Here is a 19,366-nt window from a genome sequence, read left to right as displayed (position 1 = left end):
TTCCTTCATGTCACACCTGGGGACCCTGATGTTCCTCCATGTCACACCTGGGGACCTCAATCCTCCATGGCACACCCAGGAACCCTAATTCCTCATGGCCCCCCTGTGACCCCGAATCCCTGTTACACCCGGTGACCCCTATCCCCCATGTCACACCTGGTGACTCCGATTCCCCATGACACACCTGGTGACCCCGATTCCCTTTCACACCAGGGATCCTCCATGTCACACCCAGGGACCCCGATCCCCTGTTCTGGGGATGCTCACTGAGTGGTATGAAGAGAGTGGCCCGAGCTCTGTCCTCCTTCACTGTGATTCCTTTTCCTAGGACACTCCTCTCCTGGACCACAGTGCTCACTACAGCTCCAGCCGAAGAGGATTATCATGCAGGCAGCACTCCGGTGGGCTCCCTTCCTGCCTCTTGGGGCCCCCCCCAACATTGGTGGAAAGCCAAGGCTTGGTAGTTCCGCCACTGCCCCAGACACCTAGCATCTTCCTCTGACCCTTCTTCCTCCCCCACTGCTGCCCCTCCCCTCAGCTCACAGAGATCATTAATAAAGGAGAGTGCCGACTCGTGGCTGCTCCCCTAGGTGTCAATGCGCCTTAGGCGGCTGCCTAGTTTGCCTAGTGGAAGCACCAGCCCTGCATACAAGTACTATTGAGTACCATTTTGAGTTGTGGCAATGAAATTTCAGCAAAATGGACTAGCCTTCTGCATTGTTTTTTCACTTTGATTTTCGGGTGTCTTTGAAGTCAGCCCTCTGTGAGTTGATCATTTTAATTTTCATCAAAAGATGTGGCATCCTTTCATTCCCAACACATTACCCAGTCCAGATCAGTATAGATATCCAGCATGAGATTTTTCCCCATTCGGATCTGATGTGTTTTCAAATTGTTAGTTAATTTTGTTGAGCAGTGTATAAAGGTTTTTCCTTTAACAGCCATTACTTTGCCATAAAACTAAACTGTCACACAACTTGATAAGAAAAGACTTCATGAATAATTGTTTTTTTTTATTAATTAATTTATTAGTTTTCATAAAATATAGTTTTGAAATGTCATACATGTTTTCTATTTATATGTGTGTATCTGAATGATCTTTTTCTTGTATTTCAGACATTCATTGATATGGAGGGTTCTGGCTATGGCCCAGATTTGGAAAACTTAAGAGTAAGTTATCATTCAGGTCACAACAAATCAATTTGTATTTCCATGTGAATGCTAAGAGGCTTATTTAGAAAGGTAAAAAAAAACATTCAAATCAAAGTAATGCATAGCGGCCAATCAGAAATAATCATTCGGTGCTACTAGTACAGTAGCCTGAAAACAGATTGGTTGTTATTTTTTATGTGATCATTGCTGTTTGTAATAACACAAAAAAATGACTATGAGAAACATGGATCTTACCATTGCTGATATCCACAATTTCTAGTTATCTGGCTGTTTTGTTCCATGTAATATTCGTAATCTTCGTCACTCTAGGTATGGCTGCAAGGTTAAACTGTTCCACCAATCAGACTCTCATTCATCTTTGCTAGCTACAAAACAGAGTACAGTACAGGACAGAATATAATCACACCCCACAAAGTTTAACAAGCACTAAAACACACCTTATTATCTCCACCCAAAAAGTGACAGGCATTGTAGGACTCCTCCAGACATTCAGTTACCCCCCTATGGAAGTCAAAGATAGAGAGTAGCCTACAGACTTGTGAAGGCTTGCAGAGTGTCAGAGCTGTTTTTATCCCAAGATAAGACCAATACTTTAAACATGTGCACAGTGCGTAAACATCCACACTCAGCCAGTGTGAACATGTAGGCTTATGCATCAATAATAAAAAATGACTGAAAATCATGCTGTCAACTCATATCTATGGCTACCCTAAGTTTGTTGGACAAAGTCATAGATATCTGATTTTGAGTTAGCATGTAGCCATATGAAAATTTTTAAATATATGTTATGTCTATGTAAGTTGAAAACAACTAAAAGCAAGTCCTGAAATGGTCCTAAACATATCTTCTTTTATATCTGATGCACAGGGACCACCTGGTTTGCCTGGTCCACCTGGCCCTCCTGGAGTACCTGGATTACCAGGAGTACCAGGAACCTTTGGTGGAAACAGCACTGGAATCCCAGGACCCCCTGGTCTGCCTGGTAGGCCTGGACAAGATGGACAGGCTGGACCCCCTGGCCCACCGGTAAGGTTATATAATGTTTTGATATTTTGCTGGTTGTGTTGTGGTCTGTACAGCTGGGCAGATGTTTGCCCTTTGTGTGGGCATCAGGTAAATCTTCTAAATGACCCTGTTGTTATAGGGCAGTCTGCATTTCTTAAGAATGAGGCACGGGACTTGAAAAAGTGTACATTGTAAATAGAGTTTAATTGAGCCAAATGGAGACAGGAGGGTCTTAAACAGCTATCACATAGAGCAAATCAGCTGATTTGTGGCTGAGTAGCTATTATTCATACATAAGGCAACAATGAAAAGAAACACAAGCTTGATACTTAATTTGATACCCATTTTTGGACTAGACCAATATAAAGCTATTTGTTTTTCTGGCAGTTACTGACAACATTGTGATATCCCTAGTTCCTAGTATACTGTTAAGCTGTACCCCTTGACATGGAGGCCTAGCTAACGGTAGTAACAAGGGTAACAAGTGCACTTTAGAAATCCAAAGTTTGAGACTGCACTCAAGGCAATTAGTTGAAATCAATGAATTCTTTTATTTCTCATAGATGAAACATACAGACAGTGCACAAACAGACGTGTCGGGTTGATGCGTTTCACGATACAACAGATCGCTTACTCAAACCACCCATAACCATAAGGTGTGGTTATGAGTAAGCGATCTGTTGTATCGTGAAACGCGTCAACCCGACACGTCTGTTTGTGCACTGTCTGTATGTTTCATCTATAAAGAATAAAATAATTAATTGATTTCAACTAATTGCCTTGAGTGCGGTCTCAAACTTTGGATTTCTACTACTTTGGATGACAGATCTGACCTGCACCAGGCTCGGAACTTGCACCTGAGCGGCTTTTTTTCTGTTTGTTCCAACAGGTGCATTTTAACCACTTTCAGATTTGCATGTTCTACATTGTTCCAGACTGAAACATAAGAGTTTGTTTACTAGGCAAATATGCTTTTCACTATGGAAGCTCTGCTGACTTCCTTCATCCAATCATGTGCAAGCAAAAAACTTTTTTCTTTGATTTTCCTTGCACATAATTGGGTATTCTGCAAAGTGAAATTCCTCCACGTTCATTAAGCTCTGGGGATAATTGCAAAGTCTAACTTTCCTTGCAAAATAAACAGTCTATTTCCTTTTATTAAACCTATATAGGTTATATCATACTTAGATTGTTGCCATTCTGATTGATTATTTAGTTGGATTTAGTGAAACAAGCAAAGTGTAGTAACCCAGAACAATTCATCTTTTGCTGATTTGACATTAAACAGAAATCGGTTTTCTACACTTTGTGCAGTCCTTACTGTTTACAAGTTTAATAAATAAATTCATTAGTGTTTTCATAATTTAGTTCTCAAATTACCTATGGGCAGCCCATTACCGGAGGTTATATTTTAGAATAAATAATCATTTTTATTTTTAAAACTTGAAATTCAATTTACAAATGCAAAAATGATACATTTTTACTCATTTACTAGCTTATCTGTAATTTAGGAGCTTATTTTAAAAGAATGTTTGAAAGCATTAACTTTTTTTCTGCAGGGTCCCTCTGGAAAAGATGGAAACCCAGGGACCTCTGGACTCCCAGGAGAGAGGGTGAGAAATATATTTTTGATAAAATCTTCAATTTTAGTACATTTTTATGCCATATTATTTTTTAAGAGACAATAAACTGGTGGATAGTCTTCTTACGTCTACCTAAAACATACATATTTTGAGTACACCTTTAAAGCCTAGTTGCAAGGTAAATCATTAACATTATTTTGTATTTTTTGGTAAATTCTTTAACATTTGAAGTGCAGGAGAAGTGTACAGAAAGGGAAAAAAGGGGAGGGTTACACATGTCAAAAATGACAGTTGCATTAGGTAGACAGGCAGAGTCAAATATAAATATAATTCCTTTCATACAGAAGACAAATGGAAGCACATAGGGAAGTTATTGGGAAGGGATGGCATAAATAGCAATAAAATATTAACGTTTCTCTTTTCTGCTAAAAATGTTTTGTTGTTTTTCTTGATGTCCAATTGGAGAGATTTCCCATCACTTCCTCTCCTTGCAGGAAATTAAGGAAAATCTCATTATTAGGAACATAGATAGTAATAAAAAAATAATACGGAGGTTGTAACTCTTCGCCTTTTGTCCAACGCTAAATATAATTTTTATCAAAAAGTATCAGACATACTCACAGAAGGAATGAAACGCATGCCTTACTGATTTCAATTTCCATTGTTTAGGGTACTGATGGTGATATCGGACTTCCAGGAGCTCCTGGGCCTAAAGTAAGTTAAACTTTTGTTTTTTCTATTAATAATGTTTCTTTAAAACATGTTCTCAGAAATAATTTCACTGTCTCGCAGAGCACTTTATCTCCAATCCCCTCCTATTTGAGGGAGATTCTGTCTCGTATCTCCTATGATGTAGTATCGCAGGTAACAACTGGCAAACTCCCAGCATGCATTGGAAAATGATGCTGTGTTTGGCTGTACCAGCATGTAGTGTAGGAAACTGAACTCAATGCTTACCGAGCATGTAAAAAAAAAAAAAACCTCTGGTGTACATTGCTAAAGACCAGTGTTGTTACTGTGTTAAAGTGGAACTAAAGGCAGGAATACTCACCTTTGCTACAATGGTTGGATGCCCACTAGGTCCCTCGTTGGTTCTGGGATCTTCTTCCCAGCTTCTTCCGGGTGTCGGGCTTTGGCCACCTAGATTGGCCAGTTTGGGATGATGTCACTTCTGTGCATTCACATTACACATTCATCCCAGTACACTGGCTCTGTGCTGGAAATGTACAGTATCCCACATTAGACATTAATGGCTGTGTGTTGAGTTATTTTGAGGGGACAGCAAATTTACACTGTTATACAAGCTGTACATACACTACTTTACATTGTAGCAAAGTGTAATTTCTTCAGTGTTGTCACATGCAAAGATATAATAAAATATTTACAAAAATGTGAGGGGTGTACTCACTTTTGTGAGATACTGTAAATGGAGCTGCCCATGCACAGCTCCATGTACACTCTACAGAGGATTGTGAACAGGAAACAAAAATAAAAACAAATCTGCAATAAAGAGTATGCTTGTTCACAATTTTTTTTTTTTTTTTATGTTAGCCTTTAGTTCCATTTTAAGTATGACAAAGACAGACTTATACAATTGAGAGTCACAAAGGACAAATACTGTATGATGTGCAAACTGTGATGACCTTTAGCAGCCAATCCAGTTGTACTTCACTGCAATCAGATCAGTTAAGCAGTGATTTCTGATTGGTTATGCATGTTGTACATCATCACTATTCTTTAGTATTTAATGAATAAGTCTGTCACAAAGCATGCGTTGAAAAGGAGTGCAGTGCAGTCTTTGTCTTCCATAATATGTAGTGCAGTACTGTATATTGTTGTTTGTAATGTGGTCCCTTCAGGAATGGCCTGTATTTGTGTGTGATACAGAGGGAGTGGTTATATGTTTTTACAGCATGGATTGGAAAAGTAATGTCCAATTGGACTTCTAATATTTTCTTATGCAGAAACACTTTACACAATGCATTGCATGCTAGTGCTAGCCATGGGGAAAAATAAACCATTTCTGATGAAAAGGTCTCATAAAATAGTTAAAAAGATGAAAGATATTTCCTACAAGGAAGTCTAGAAAGTGTATAATTTATAGCAAAGTACATCCTCCTTCCCATGTTGTAAAATACTTAAAAAAAAAAAAAAAATGTATGTATATGACAGGTTTTTATTGTTGGGCTCTTATTTTAAGTGGTTAGGAACTAGTTAGAAATAGATGGTTATAGATTGTAATATGGGAAGCCTTAGATCACCAGCCAGACACTTGTAATGGTAAAATAGTCTTGTTTTCCTAAATCAGGCAAACAGCTTTCTTTAGCTAAAGTGAACATAAATGCCTTGATTTACTAAAGGCAAATACACTGTGCCCTTTCAAACTGCAGTTGCACTCTGCAAAAGCAGTTGCTCCAGAGCTTAGAAAACGAGCAGAAGCTCTGCTGATTTCCATCATCCAATCACTTGCAAGCAAAAAAGCTGTTTTTGTTTTTTTTGTTTTTTATTTTCCTTGCACATGATTTGGTATTTTTGCAAAGTGAAGCTTTAATTTCTTTACTAAGCTCTGGAGCGCAAAGTGTCTATTTGCCTTTAGTACATCAACAACAAACAGTCCAAATTTTGATCAACATCAAACAGTCCAAATACTGAAAAAGAACACATTGGCTCACCATCAGTTAACCCGTCCTACACCAGGGTTTTAGGGTTCCCGTCTGCTTCAGGGGGGGCCACAAAGACTGCATGAGCTCAGCAAACAGCCGTCAGACAGTCAACACTTTCTCACAGCTGCTGTGATCTACCTCACAGTCCACCTCTTAGACAGGTACTGAATCCTTCCTGACCTTTTTCAGGACTCCAATGCAAGCAGGTTAACTTTTTTGGGATGAAAGTCTCTGTAATCAGGGTGGGAAGCTCTTTCCCAACCAACGTCTCTCTGAGCCACGAAATTCTGAGTCCCACATGAGGACTTAAGCCCCGTACACACGTACGGATCGTCGTCATACAAATGTTCGTCTTTTCTCCCCGGGATGTCGGTGTCTGTTGAAAAGTGCAAAGACAGCACAAGGACAGCACAAGAATTTTGTCCGCAGACTTCAGCTGACTGCAGAAGTGATGTCATGTAATGGTTAACTTTCCCTGTGTTTTTTATTTTCTGAGCATGCCCAGTCTTGCAAATCTGCGGTCTGTCGGCTGATTTCTGTACTGACAGGCGAACAATTGTCCGTTCTGGTGTCCGCAGACAAAAATTTTCATGTTTGCAAGAAAGACTCTTGTCCGCGGATTGTGCGCAGACAGCTGTCGGAGGCACCATACTAACACGCGTACAATCGGCAGATCTTTCGTCCGCCGACGTTTGTATGACGACGATCCGTACGTGTGTACGGGGCTTTACTAACCCTGTGAGCACTGTAAAGTCAGTCCTCTCCTTTCCAACCAGACTATCTTGAAACCTCTCACCCTGCATGGATGAGAACCCTTAAGTACTCAAACATGTGTTCCCATGCCCCCCCCATCCTTAAAGGGACCACAACCAAAATGGGAGGGGGGGGGGGACACGTTCCCGCTGTCCAGGACTCAATCATGACATCTCTCCAAAAGGTTTACTTATTTTTGGATTCATGCCTTTTTTCATGGCAGATGTGTGCATGATGTATGCATGTATGATACAGTAGAAACCTATATTTTTATTTAGTCAGGTGAATATGGAATATTGCAAATGGATGTTTTGCATTTTGTCAGCCAGAAGGTGAAGCTTTATGCCCCATACACACATGCAGATTATCTGCAGACTTTTGTCTGCAGACTTACCAAAACCATATAATATGAGGTCAAACCTAAACACTTTCAATTTGTATGCAATCCGGCAGGCCCTTGCACTACATAGAAAAGGTAAGTCTGCAGACAAAAGTCTGCAGATAATCTGCACGTGTGTATGGGGCATAAGGCTTAATTTAAAGAAAAAAAAAGTTGTAATTTCCAGAGTTTACAGCAAACCCGTGCTCTGCTCATACTGGGTAGTAACGTTCTCTTAATTAGTGGCCCCACCAGCTGATTACAATTACCTTTCCTTCCATTCCTCACTGATCCATTTGGCTGTCAAATATGAGACTAGCATGCAAAAAAAAACAAAAAATAAAACAGACCTTTTATTATTCCTATATAATAATATATTTATTATTCGTCAGATATTCTCATCATGCGTACGAGGCTTTAAAGTATTTTTTTGGTTAAAAAAACCCTTAAGAGCCCATTCACATTAGCGCGACTTGTCAGGCGACTTGTCAGCCTGACAAGACGTGGTATGTCGCGGTCCATTGAGTAATACAGGACCCGTTCTAATAGTCGCTCCGACTTAGAAAAAGGGTCCTGTACTACTTTGGGGCGACCTCGGAGTGACTTGCATTGACTTCCATTATGTGAAGTCTCTGCAAGTCGCGCTGAAGTCGCGGTGCACGCGACTTCACAGGTCGCCCCCCGAAGTCGTGTCGCCTCAATGTGAATGGGCTCTAAAACCTACAGTAAAACAGCTGATAAAACATCTGTGTAGAAACATGTAAACATTTAAATTCTAAAAAATTAACCCAAATCAATTAATACAATAAAATAATTAAATACAGCACTCTCCACTATGTACTACAGCCTCTTAGCATACAGTGTCTCATCTACATTGGGCTAGTGGATCCATTTATTTCACCAAGTGTTATATAAACTAAGGTATATATATGACTGCACTTAACCTGAAAATCCGACATTGCCGATTCCCTGGACAGGTAAGTGTCTATATATTAAAAGTCAGCAGCTACAGTATTTGTAGCTGCTGACTCTAAATTTTTTTTCCCTAGGCAGAACTCCTCTTTAGGTATACTAAAGCTGACCCAGATCACAACATAATAAATTATTTTTGTGATTATCTAAATTCATCTGTCTATGTCATGTCTAATAAAGTTGTAACTTTTGAAGCTATAAATATGTATAAAGCATCCAATAATATTAATTTATAAGTAGCTTCAAGAATCCCATTATTTACACAGTAGACCTTATATGATATTAGTAATTTAGCCCTTTCAAACACCAATCCCCAGTGTTGAATTGGTATTGGGGAATGGTGGATATTTGCAAAGGAGCCTTGGTTCCTCCTGCCACTTTAATTGTTACATTAAATGTTTAGGATGCCAGGTAAATATAGCACTAAATAAAACTATTTTACAGTCTGTATACAAGAGCATCAGTTATAAAAATATGAATTTTCTTTTTAGTCATCAACCTAAGAAGTGATAAATGCAACATAAAGAGGGTTGTGGAGAAATACGTCCTGTATATTCTTTTTGGATTTGGTGCCCTAGTCCACTTTTATGTGTATACAATTACCACCATAACATAACTTGTGTCCGAGCTTGGACTTCATAAGAATATAATGTATTATATTTGATTTCTCCTAACTACAGGGAAGCACGGGAGATGCTGGTATTCCTGGAATTCCTGGAGAAACTGGATTAGCTGGACTTCCTGGACCAGTCGGACCCCGTGGATTGCCTGGACCCCCAGGTCCACCTGGTCCTTCTGGACGTGGAACTGCTGATGGATTTGTAAGTTTTTTTTTTTGTTTAAGTGCTTTGTTATTGATGCAAAGATTTGTGCTGTACATCTGTAAATTATGTAAAAGACCAATTTCACATTTGAAGAACAAATAATGAATGCACATATTTTTGCAGAAAAAAATGTTTTCCCCCCAGGAGCCTGCAACGCATTGCACCCATGATCAAATAACATCATAATATAATATTATTATCTGGGGCTTGGACAAAATTACGTGCAAAGATTTTATCTGTGCGATACCGGGCTGAGCTCCTCCAAATCTTTTGGAATTTTTTTTCTTTATTTGGCATTATATTGTAATTGTAAGTTGTATTGACTTTTACCATTTTGTAGTACTTCTTTTCTTGCCTTACTTAGCCTTGTTACTTATCTTTTGTCTAGGATGACATGGAAGGTTCAGGTATTGTTTTCAGTGGCCGAGCCATACAGGTAATCCAATCTCTATAGTTGTTAATGGCATTAAGTAATCCTCTTATAAAGTTCAATGAACACTAGAAAGGGCCAGATGCAGTTGTAATTGGGAACACTACAGAAAAAATAGAAAGTGCCTTCAGAATACACTCATCAGCACTCCCAGCTACAGCCGGTGGTGCTAATCGAGCAGCAAAAACCCGACAGGGCTATGATTAAACAACAAGAATTGTGTGAAATGCGTTAGCTGTATTGCCTGCTGTATATTATTCCCTTGCTTGCTGTATGTCGTTTTTTTATGCTTCTTGTATTAAAATTAAAGTGATTTTTTGGAGTGCAGCCATCCAGACATCTCGTGGATTTATAGATTGACTTCTGTACAAACACCCTACCCATTCATGGAACAAACTTTGTCCAGTCTTTGCTGAAACAAACAAATTTTGATCCATGGATGTCCAGCTTTAGACAGTTGGCACTGGATCTGGTGTGAAGGATTTACCCCCACCTCTTGTTCTGGTGACAACCCTAACATTTTGGTTGTTCAATGGCTTTCTGCCTCATTGAGAATGATCAGACAAGAGAAGGGCGCACGACCTAGTGCAACACCATAAGATATTCATTGACAAATAGTTAAAACAACATATATTCTACTCACACGAGTACGCTATAAACAAGCGAAAAAGAAAGAGTCCCTTCAGCTGTCCATAGACCACAGGCCTGTGATGCTTAGTTGTGACCGACAAGCTTGAAGATGTCCATATGGCTAATGGGTTTCGAGGGAGAACCCTCTTCCTCAGAGCCGGCTCTGAGAATATATGTTGTTTTAACTATTTGTCAATAAATATCTTATGGTATTGCACCCTTCTCTTGTCTTTTTGCTTTTAGTTTCTGTGGATACCCATCATCCCGAGAGGGCAGCAGGACCTTTGATGCTTATGATACAGCCAATGCCTCTCTGGCCTACATGCACTTTTTGAGCGCAGGGGATATCTACTTGTCTTTTTCATTAAGAATGATCACCAGGACAAATAGAAAGATTAATATACCCTGCAGGGACATAGACAGCAATAAAAACATAAAAGCAGCTGAAATTTTTCTCTACTATACCTCAAATCGAAAAAAAAAACAAAATTGTCTGAATATACACTTTAAACACCTCAAAAAAGTGAGAGGCTTACTTCCAGTATTTCTTTTTGGACTAGGTCTTTCATTATCTGAGAATGCTTTATCATACTGATCACTTTGGGCACCAGTGGTGTCTAATTTCCCTGATACATTGCACAACATATACTAAACTAGTTGTATCTTACAACAAAAACTCTCACAATCTAGGTGTCCTTTTATGAAACGGAGATGAGCAGTGATCCTGCTGATCACAGCTCATTTCCGATCATTCTCAGTTTATGAAACAGAAATGATCGGGGGAGAACTCTCCGCTGATCATCTCTACACATGGAGAATCTGTCATTGCCTGACACAGAAACAGCCAGGCTATGAAGCTGCGATCTCCGCACTTCACTGGCGATCTGTGCCAGAATTCACACTCCCAGATTCACCAGCCTGGAGCTTGTGAATCGGGAAGTGAAGACAGAATCGGGGGAGAACTGAGGGGGAAAAACGAAGATTATCGACTTCCTTCTTCCTCGTTCAGACCCCCCAACACAGTAATCATGTCCCCCTGCCATATTTATGTATATATATATACATGTATATATATACACACATACATGTAGATATATATTTAATGTGTATATATATAAAATGTATGCGTGTGCGTATTCAGTGTATATATACTGTATATATATTTATGTAAAGGGACTATTATTTATTAACATTAGTGGGGATCGTGTACTGCTTGTTAAAGAGCGCCAGTGATTTTCATACTACGGTAATCTCGCTTTGTCTCACGAGATTACAGGCGCTCCCATTCACTTCTATACAGATCTCTGCAGTTCTCAGAGAAAACACTTCTCCTCTGATCACCCTGGGAGAACTGAGGTTCTCCGCTTTATAAAAAGGGTGCCAGAGGAGATAATTTTCCCTGGAGAACTGCAGAGAAGCGAACAGAGAAAAAAATTCACCCTTTCATAAACGTACACCCTAATGTGGCAATTTCAGGACTAGGATTGCCAGCTGCAAATTTTAAAGGTGGTACCTTTAGGAATTGGACATCTATAAATGGAGGTACAGTCTGCGTCTTTATAACTAGACCCTAAGCAGTGGAAGTGACTTTCAGAAAACATTCAGATTCAGAATACTTTAATCCCAAGGGTGGTGAATTAATCAGTGTAATTTAAAGTGGTTGTAAACACTCACATAAACCCACTGAAGTAACAAAAATCAGATGATACACATAGATAAAACAAATCCTCCTACATAAGTTGTACCTGTTTATCTGCAGCATTCTCTTCTCTCCAGCCTCCAAATACACAGAGATCAAAGGCTTTATCTCAGCTACACAAGGCAGGGGTGTGGGAATTTGATGTCACACACTGCACTTCATAGAGCAGGAGCTTAGTGTAATCTGAGACCTGAGCAGAGAGGACCCCTCTACACAGTCTCATAGTGAAAAGGGAAAAGACAGAGATCGCACTTGGTGCTTTAAATTGAGGCAAGTTCACACCATAGAGGGATATGCTCAGTTCATTTTAATTTCAGAGGTTTGCAACCACTTTAAAATGCATGCGCCTGGAAGATTCACCTGCAGAGAATGTATGGGGAATGTCAGATTAACAGCCATATAAATATGCTTAGTAAATGGGTGCGTCCTCAGTGCATATTATCTATTTATTAGCTTCCATCGCTAATTGGTATTATTTGCAGGCCAGATTGTCCTCATTGCTCCTGCCTTTCATGCATAATGAATGCTTTAGAGAGATTGTAATTGAATCTAAATGCTATAATATTATTAGAAGGGAAAGTGATATGGAATCTGCAGATTCATAAAGACTTAAAAACAATAAAAAATGTTTAAAGTAGGAATAAAGCCAAACTTTTTTTGAATTGAGTGAAAGAGGTTATAACCCCTGTCATTTTCTTGCCATCTGTGTTCTGTTGGGGAGATTTCCCTTCATTTCATGTCCTATAGCCACAGCGGGAAATGAGAGAAAATCCCTCAAAAGTGAGGGACTTCCTGGTTGTCCCCATCAGAAGATTTCCCCTTTATCCCTGTTCTGGTGACAAGTCCAAATTTAGATTTTTTGTTCACTTTCACTCTTGGTGATAATGGTCACCAAGTCATAGAGAGGGTGAACCGCCCTAATGGAGACACAGACAGCAATAAATACGGACAGGGGTTCTAAAGATTGGGCAACTGTCGCAATTTATTTCCTTAGACCTACTAAGAATTTATTTGACCTAATAAGATTTTGTATATGATTGTTTACTGCATGTAGGCCTTGCATGTCCAAAGCGTCTAAAAGGAAAACATCTTTAATGCCCATTCACATCTTTCTTATCATTTCCTAAGCTGCAGTGGAAAAATGAGAGCTGCTATCTGACTGGCTGTTGTCAGCAGCAGAAATTATTTTGAATACTTGACTTCTATTTTCTAGTGCAACTTTTATTTTGTCTGTTGTTGAGAAATATGGGGATCTGCCATAGCTAACCTTTCCTTCTTAGGGCCAGTTCACACCACAGAAATGCATTCCGGGTGCGTCTCTGGAGGCTTTTTTGCATGCATTCTGGTGCGTTTTTGATGCATTCCGGTTAGTTTTTGATGCATTCCGGTGTGTTTTTTCCCTCTTTTTTTTCTTCACCTTAACCACTTCAGCCCCGGAAGGTTTTACCCCCTTAATAACCAGGCCATTTTTTACAATTCGGCATTGCGTTGCTTTAACTGGCAATTGCGCGGTCGTGCAAAGCCGTACCCAAAGACAATTGATGTCCTTTTTTTTCCACAAATAGAGCTTTCTTTTGATGGTATTTGATCACCTCTGCAGTTTTTCGTTTTTGCGCTATAAACAATAAAAAGAACGTCAATTTTGAAAAAACACCAATATTTTCTACTTTCTGCTATAAAACATTCCCAGTAAAAAAATTTAAAAAATCTAATTTTTTTATCAGTTTAGGCCAATTTGTATTCTGCTTCATATTTTTGGTAAAAAAAAAAAAAATCCCAAAAAGCGTATAATAATTGGTTTGCACAAAAGTTATAGCATTTACAAACTACGGGATAGATTTATGGACTTTTTATCTTTTAATATTAATGGCGATGATCAGCAATTTTTATCGGGACTGCGACATTGCGGCGGACAAATCTGACACTAAGTGACACTTTTTGGGGACCAGTGACATTAATACAGTGATCAGTGCTAAATAATATGCTCTGTTACTATAAAATGACACTGGCAGGTAAGGGGTAACACTAGAGGTGATCAAGGGGTTAAATTTGTTCCCTAGATGTGCTTACTAACTGTGTGGGGGATGGATTGAACAGAGGCACAGAGAGATCATTGATTCAGCTTAGCTTAGGTGAATCACACAATCTTTCCCTTCTTCTCTGACAGGAGAGCCGTCTTGCATTGTTTACATTCCAGACGGATCTCCTGTCAGTTTTGCAGAATATTGCGGTAGGCTGGCGGCAGTCTAGCCCGCTCTTCTCGCGGTCTGCCTCCCACTATGTCTAATCACAGCGGAAGCGCGCGCGCCGCCAAATCCGCGTGCACATAATCACGTAGATCTACGTTATTATGCGCAGCCAAGCCCCCCTGCCGCAGTAACTGCGTGGGGCGGTTGGCAAGTGGTTAAATAAGGACATGTGGGTACTTTTGGTGCATTTAGGTGCGTTTTTGATGCGTTTTACTGCGTTCCAGTACAGTTCAGTGCAGAAAAAATGCAGCATGTTATACTTTTTTTTTCTGGAACAGGAACGCAGTGGAACTGACCGCACTTTTGTGAACTATGCTATTAAAAACCTCCTATCCATGCGTATTTGGTGCATAAAAAATCGCACTGGACCGCATGTGCTGTGAACTGGCCCTGAATGTTCCTGTTGCCCCTTGGCTTTGATACTGATTCCCTATCCACATTACTTTCTAGGACACTAACCTGGAACTGGAAAACATATAAGGAGTTTTCACTCCTGGCTGCATGCTTGCTCCGAGTTTGGTGACACAGAATGGACTGAAATCAAATACAGTCAGGCAGCTAGCATTTTCAGGAGAAGCTGTCAGCAGTGGCAGGCCCTGTATATATCCCAGGATAGGTTTTCTTTCAATTTAAATTCAACTTTTTGCATTGAGTGGAATTCCACTTTGATGAAGATATGTTGGAAAATGATGATACAATTTTTTGATAAGCCGTGTTTTATTCTTCATATGATCTAACACGCTTCTCTAACTTTCATTTATCAGGGAAGGCCTGGAATTCCTGGGGAAAAGGTCAGAATTATTTTCTCATTACTCAGTGTGTAAGGAATGTGTGAACATTGCGGGGAGTGATTTGGCCTGTCCGTGTTAAATTTGACTGCACACAGCTGCTTTTTCAAAGTTCAATATGTTTACTATTGATCAAGGCCGAATCCGCAGGGCAGGGTGACGTGAGCGTGATACGCGATTCATAGCAATGATCTTTATTGGGAAAATACATAATAAGGGAGTCATTCTTATGCTCTTTTTCCCACAGGGAGATGCAGGATTTCCAGGACTTCCAGGACCAAAGGTAGCTCATTATCACAACATATTATTAGAAGATAGTGACTATTTCTGTTTTGTTTTTGTCATACATATAAACTGTTAAAGCTCCGGTTTATTCTGCTTATATTTGCCCTCCCGGGTTCCTCCGTCCCTCTTCATTACTCTGCCAATGACATTTTTTACATACCTTTTTCTAGACGCAAATCGGCCATACTTGCATAGAAATTCAGCCTGTACTGAACTGAAATCTATGTATGGGCAGGCTTATTGTACCCAAGTTGGTCCATCGATCGATCAGCCTGTTGGATTCTTGGCAGTAATCAATGTGTTCTGCATGCCGGTAAGGCTCTCTGCGCCCCCTGCCGACAGAACACCATAGTGTTGCGGGAGGCATTCCTCCATCAGCACTGAATGTTTTGGTGGGGAAATCGATGGCAGAAGGAAAGAAAAACAACTCATTTATGGCCTGCTTTAGGCTTCCTTCACACTTGTGCGATTTGGGACTGCAAAGTCGCATGATAAGTCGTACTCCATGATTTCCAATGAGTACCGCTCATATCTGTACGACTTCAAGTCACAACGACTTCAAAGTAGTCCCTGCATTGCTTTGGGCCGATTGTAATGCGTTTTGAGGTCCAAAAAAATAGGTATTGCTTCAAGTCCAATTAAAATCGCAACAAAAAAATTGCGGTAAAATCATGCAACTTTAAGGTCACACAAGTGTGAAAGAGGCCTTAGTGTTGCCATCAATGGGTCACTGTGCTTCCATATGCAATGCAGGCAGATTATGGCTGGCGGGCAACGTGCTGTAGGTAGCTTCCTGAAAACATCACAGCATCCTACCACAGTTCTGATCCCATGAAGCCCTGAGCAGTACTAGGACAGGGTTTTCCAGCACCCAGGGCAAGGATTCAGAATTGAGCCCCCTTCCCCTACTGTAAATACATGCTGTACCACCCTACGTCCATTCTTTGCCCCCTTGTTTCACTGCGCCCAGGGCAGCTGTCCCTCCTGCCCACCCCTTGTCTCAGCCCTGGTCCTGATGCAAGCATTGGGCAGGCTCTTGAGAAGAGTTATGCAAATATCAAAATGCCTTAATGGGTGCATGTCAGTCTGGAGGAGCGGGCATTCTAGGCAGACTGTATTTGCATACAGACAGCCATAGATAATGCCCACATGTGATGCTGATCCTCAATGGTTGAAAGAACTGAAATCCTGGGGAGGAAAGAGCTAGATGATGCTAGGGATTCTGCAGTCAGGAAATGAGTCAAGCTCTGTCTGACAAACTGAAGCTTTTAATGCACACTATGCAGAGCTCACATTGTGCAGTAAAAGGCTGAAGGTAAGGTTCTAAAGCATGGATTCTCAAACTACGGCCCTCCATCTGTTGTGGAACTACACATCCCATGAGGCATTGTAAAACTCTGACATTCACAGACATTACTAGGCATGATGGGAATTGTAGTTCCTGAACAACTGGGGTGCCATAGTTTGAAAACCCCTGTCCTAAAGTGTACATCCAGCCAGGATGACCTGAGCTTACTGGACATGAGTTGAATGATGCTGTCTGTCTGACTGAGGACATCTAGTGGCAGCAAAAGGTACTTTGGCAGATATTTCTGGTTTGTACTGAATATTGCAGCAAAAGCTGGTTGTGTTATTTTATCTTTATTGGGCTATTTATTTTTATCTTTATACCTTTGGCTGGAGTTTTGCTTTAAAATGCTCATTCCAGGCTGGTGTTATTGGGGAAAAGTAGTGAACGCATCAAAATCTGAGTGAATAATTCTAAATCATTAATCAATAGAGCAATGTCATTTGTGTCATCCTTTCCTGATGGTTCAGGGCTTTATTAGCATGGCCATTGTATGGAAGTTGATGAGAAATGGAGTCATATGATAATAAGTAATGTATTGGTGCTTGCTTTTAATGAGGTGTAACTCTTGCTTGTATCAGGGGGATCGAGGAATACCTGGTTTGGATGGAAGACCTGGATTGGATGGATTCCCTGGTCCGGAGGTAAATGCTAAAATATCATTACCGAAATCTACCTCCTTTTCTATGTTCTTCAGTATCTTTATCAGCGGTGATTCTGTCACAGTGGAGACCTTTGTGAAAGTAATTTGTCTCTTTGTAACATTAATGTAAAAAAGATGCCAAGAATCAAAAGGACATATATGCTGCTGCTCATCACATTCTATTCCTCAGTTCATTTTCTATCTCCTATTTTATTTTATTTTTTTATTTTATTTATTCTTGGGTTTTCACGTGCTCATACCTGCCTTTTCCTCTTGCATTAATTTTCTTACAAACTTTCATGTTGTCTGCTACAGACATTTCTTCTTCATTTGTATCATATCAATAAATGTAGATTTGCTATTTCCTCCTTGGAATGTTATATCCCCAGTCTTATGGCTCGTTTCCACTGAGCTTTCAGGTACGGTTCGGTACGCTATTTATGCCGTTTCCATTGTGAATGGTACCCTAATTCCGAACTGTACCGTACCACTTTTTTGGGACCCTTTCTTTGGGGTACCAAGCACATTAGTACCGTACCAACAGGGTGGAGCTACACCCTGCAGAACTTTGATTGGTTGACAGAGAATTGTCTATCAAAGCTTTCCTGCTACACCACGCCTATCATGAAAGGGTACTCTTGGCAGTGGAAACGCAAGGTGTACCGTTCCGAACCGTACCGAACTGTACCGTACCACTCAGTGGAAACGAGGCATTAGTTAAATTCACCAATTTAAACCTATTAACTACTTAAAGAACTTCAATTTCAATAACATATTATTTCTTCATAGGGTCAAAGGGGAGACAAAGGTGATCAAGGAGAACGGGTAAGGATCAGCAGATCTATTTTCTTTTAAGCCTAGCTAAACAAGTAACAAAAATAGGGGTTCTTAAAGCGGGTCTGTAAAGTGGAAACTGTCCACAAAAAGTCAAGATAGGGGCTAATAACCAATGTTGCCTATGGGATCCATGCAGGACGGTTTGAGCCGCATTTTGCAAGTGGTAGTAGCCATATTGGCAGCGAAGATGGGTTCGCCTCTTCATCTTCATGTCAGACCACCCCCACCCCATCCCAATGATTGATGAACTGATGGTGGTGGTGGAAAGCATCATCTGATGGCAGAAGAAGTGGAGGATCCACAAACAGCAGTAGCATTGACAGGCAGCAGGAGTGATGGAGGAAAAACAGATCCACAAAATGAATGAGGTAGAGGGCAGGGGGATGTTTGCACTGGAGTTTACTCTCCAGCAGGTCTTCAATTCAGAAGAACTGAATGATATTGGTGACATGACCAACCGACAGACACTCCAAATCCCATGAACAGTAATATTAAGAGGCAGAAGTGGGCAGGTTATGTATGCCTTAGATGAGCTCATACTATAGATATACAGCTATGAGGGTAGGGGAAGAGCAGTGCTGAGACAGTGTCACAATTACCCTTACTAGATATTAGACATAAGACAGCAAATCTTCACTTTTCGAGTATGGGTTCATTTTAAGGCGTAACTAAACTACTCAATACTTACCTTTACTTCAGCTGGCTGATGCCTGACAACCCCCTTCTGACACCAGCTTCTTGTGGGTGCCAGTCTTTGGCCACTTTCATTGGCCAGTGCAGGATGACATCACTCCCATGCAGGAGCAGAAGTGCAGTCATTCTGGAACAAAGGCACTGTTCCAGAATGTAAACTAAGCATGCTCATCTCAGTGTACATTCTATAGAAGACTGTGAGTAGGCAGACAGGTATATTTTATTGCAGAAGAGACATTGCCTGCCTGCTCACAGTTTAATATTAGACTTTAGCTTTAAATTAGAATTATAGGCAAAACTTACTTTTTTCATTTCGTCTGGTTTATTTTTTGGCATCTGTGTGCCACTGGGGAAATTTTCCTTCACTTCCTGTGTCATAGCCAAAACAGGAAGTGAGAGGAAATCCCTTAAA

The 19,366-nt window shown here is 40.3% G+C and overlaps 1 protein-coding gene across 3 annotated transcripts in view; it reads left to right on the top strand.

The window, feature by feature from the left end:
- COL18A1 (collagen type XVIII alpha 1 chain) overlaps positions 1-19,366 on the top strand; it is a 259,891-nt gene that overhangs the window by 223,395 nt on the left and 17,130 nt on the right. For all 3 annotated transcript variants that reach the window (XM_082261324.1, XM_082261322.1, XM_082261323.1), the window contains 10 exons: positions 1,117-1,170; positions 2,041-2,199; positions 3,738-3,791; positions 4,431-4,475; positions 9,209-9,349; positions 9,741-9,788; positions 15,125-15,151; positions 15,396-15,431; positions 17,363-17,425; positions 18,214-18,249. In XM_082261324.1, coding sequence (XP_082117450.1) covers positions 1,117-1,170; positions 2,041-2,199; positions 3,738-3,791; positions 4,431-4,475; positions 9,209-9,349; positions 9,741-9,788; positions 15,125-15,151; positions 15,396-15,431; positions 17,363-17,425; positions 18,214-18,249 — 663 coding nt within the window. The remainder of the gene's footprint in view (positions 1-1,116; positions 1,171-2,040; positions 2,200-3,737; positions 3,792-4,430; positions 4,476-9,208; positions 9,350-9,740; positions 9,789-15,124; positions 15,152-15,395; positions 15,432-17,362; positions 17,426-18,213; positions 18,250-19,366) is intronic.

This window comes from Pelophylax lessonae, assembly GCF_965119305.1.
Source record: "Pelophylax lessonae genome assembly, chromosome: 6".
In the NCBI taxonomy this organism is placed as follows: domain Eukaryota; kingdom Metazoa; phylum Chordata; class Amphibia; order Anura; family Ranidae; genus Pelophylax; species Pelophylax lessonae.
The sequence above is the reverse complement of the archived record's forward strand: the minus strand, read 5'-3'. Positions and strand labels throughout refer to the sequence as shown.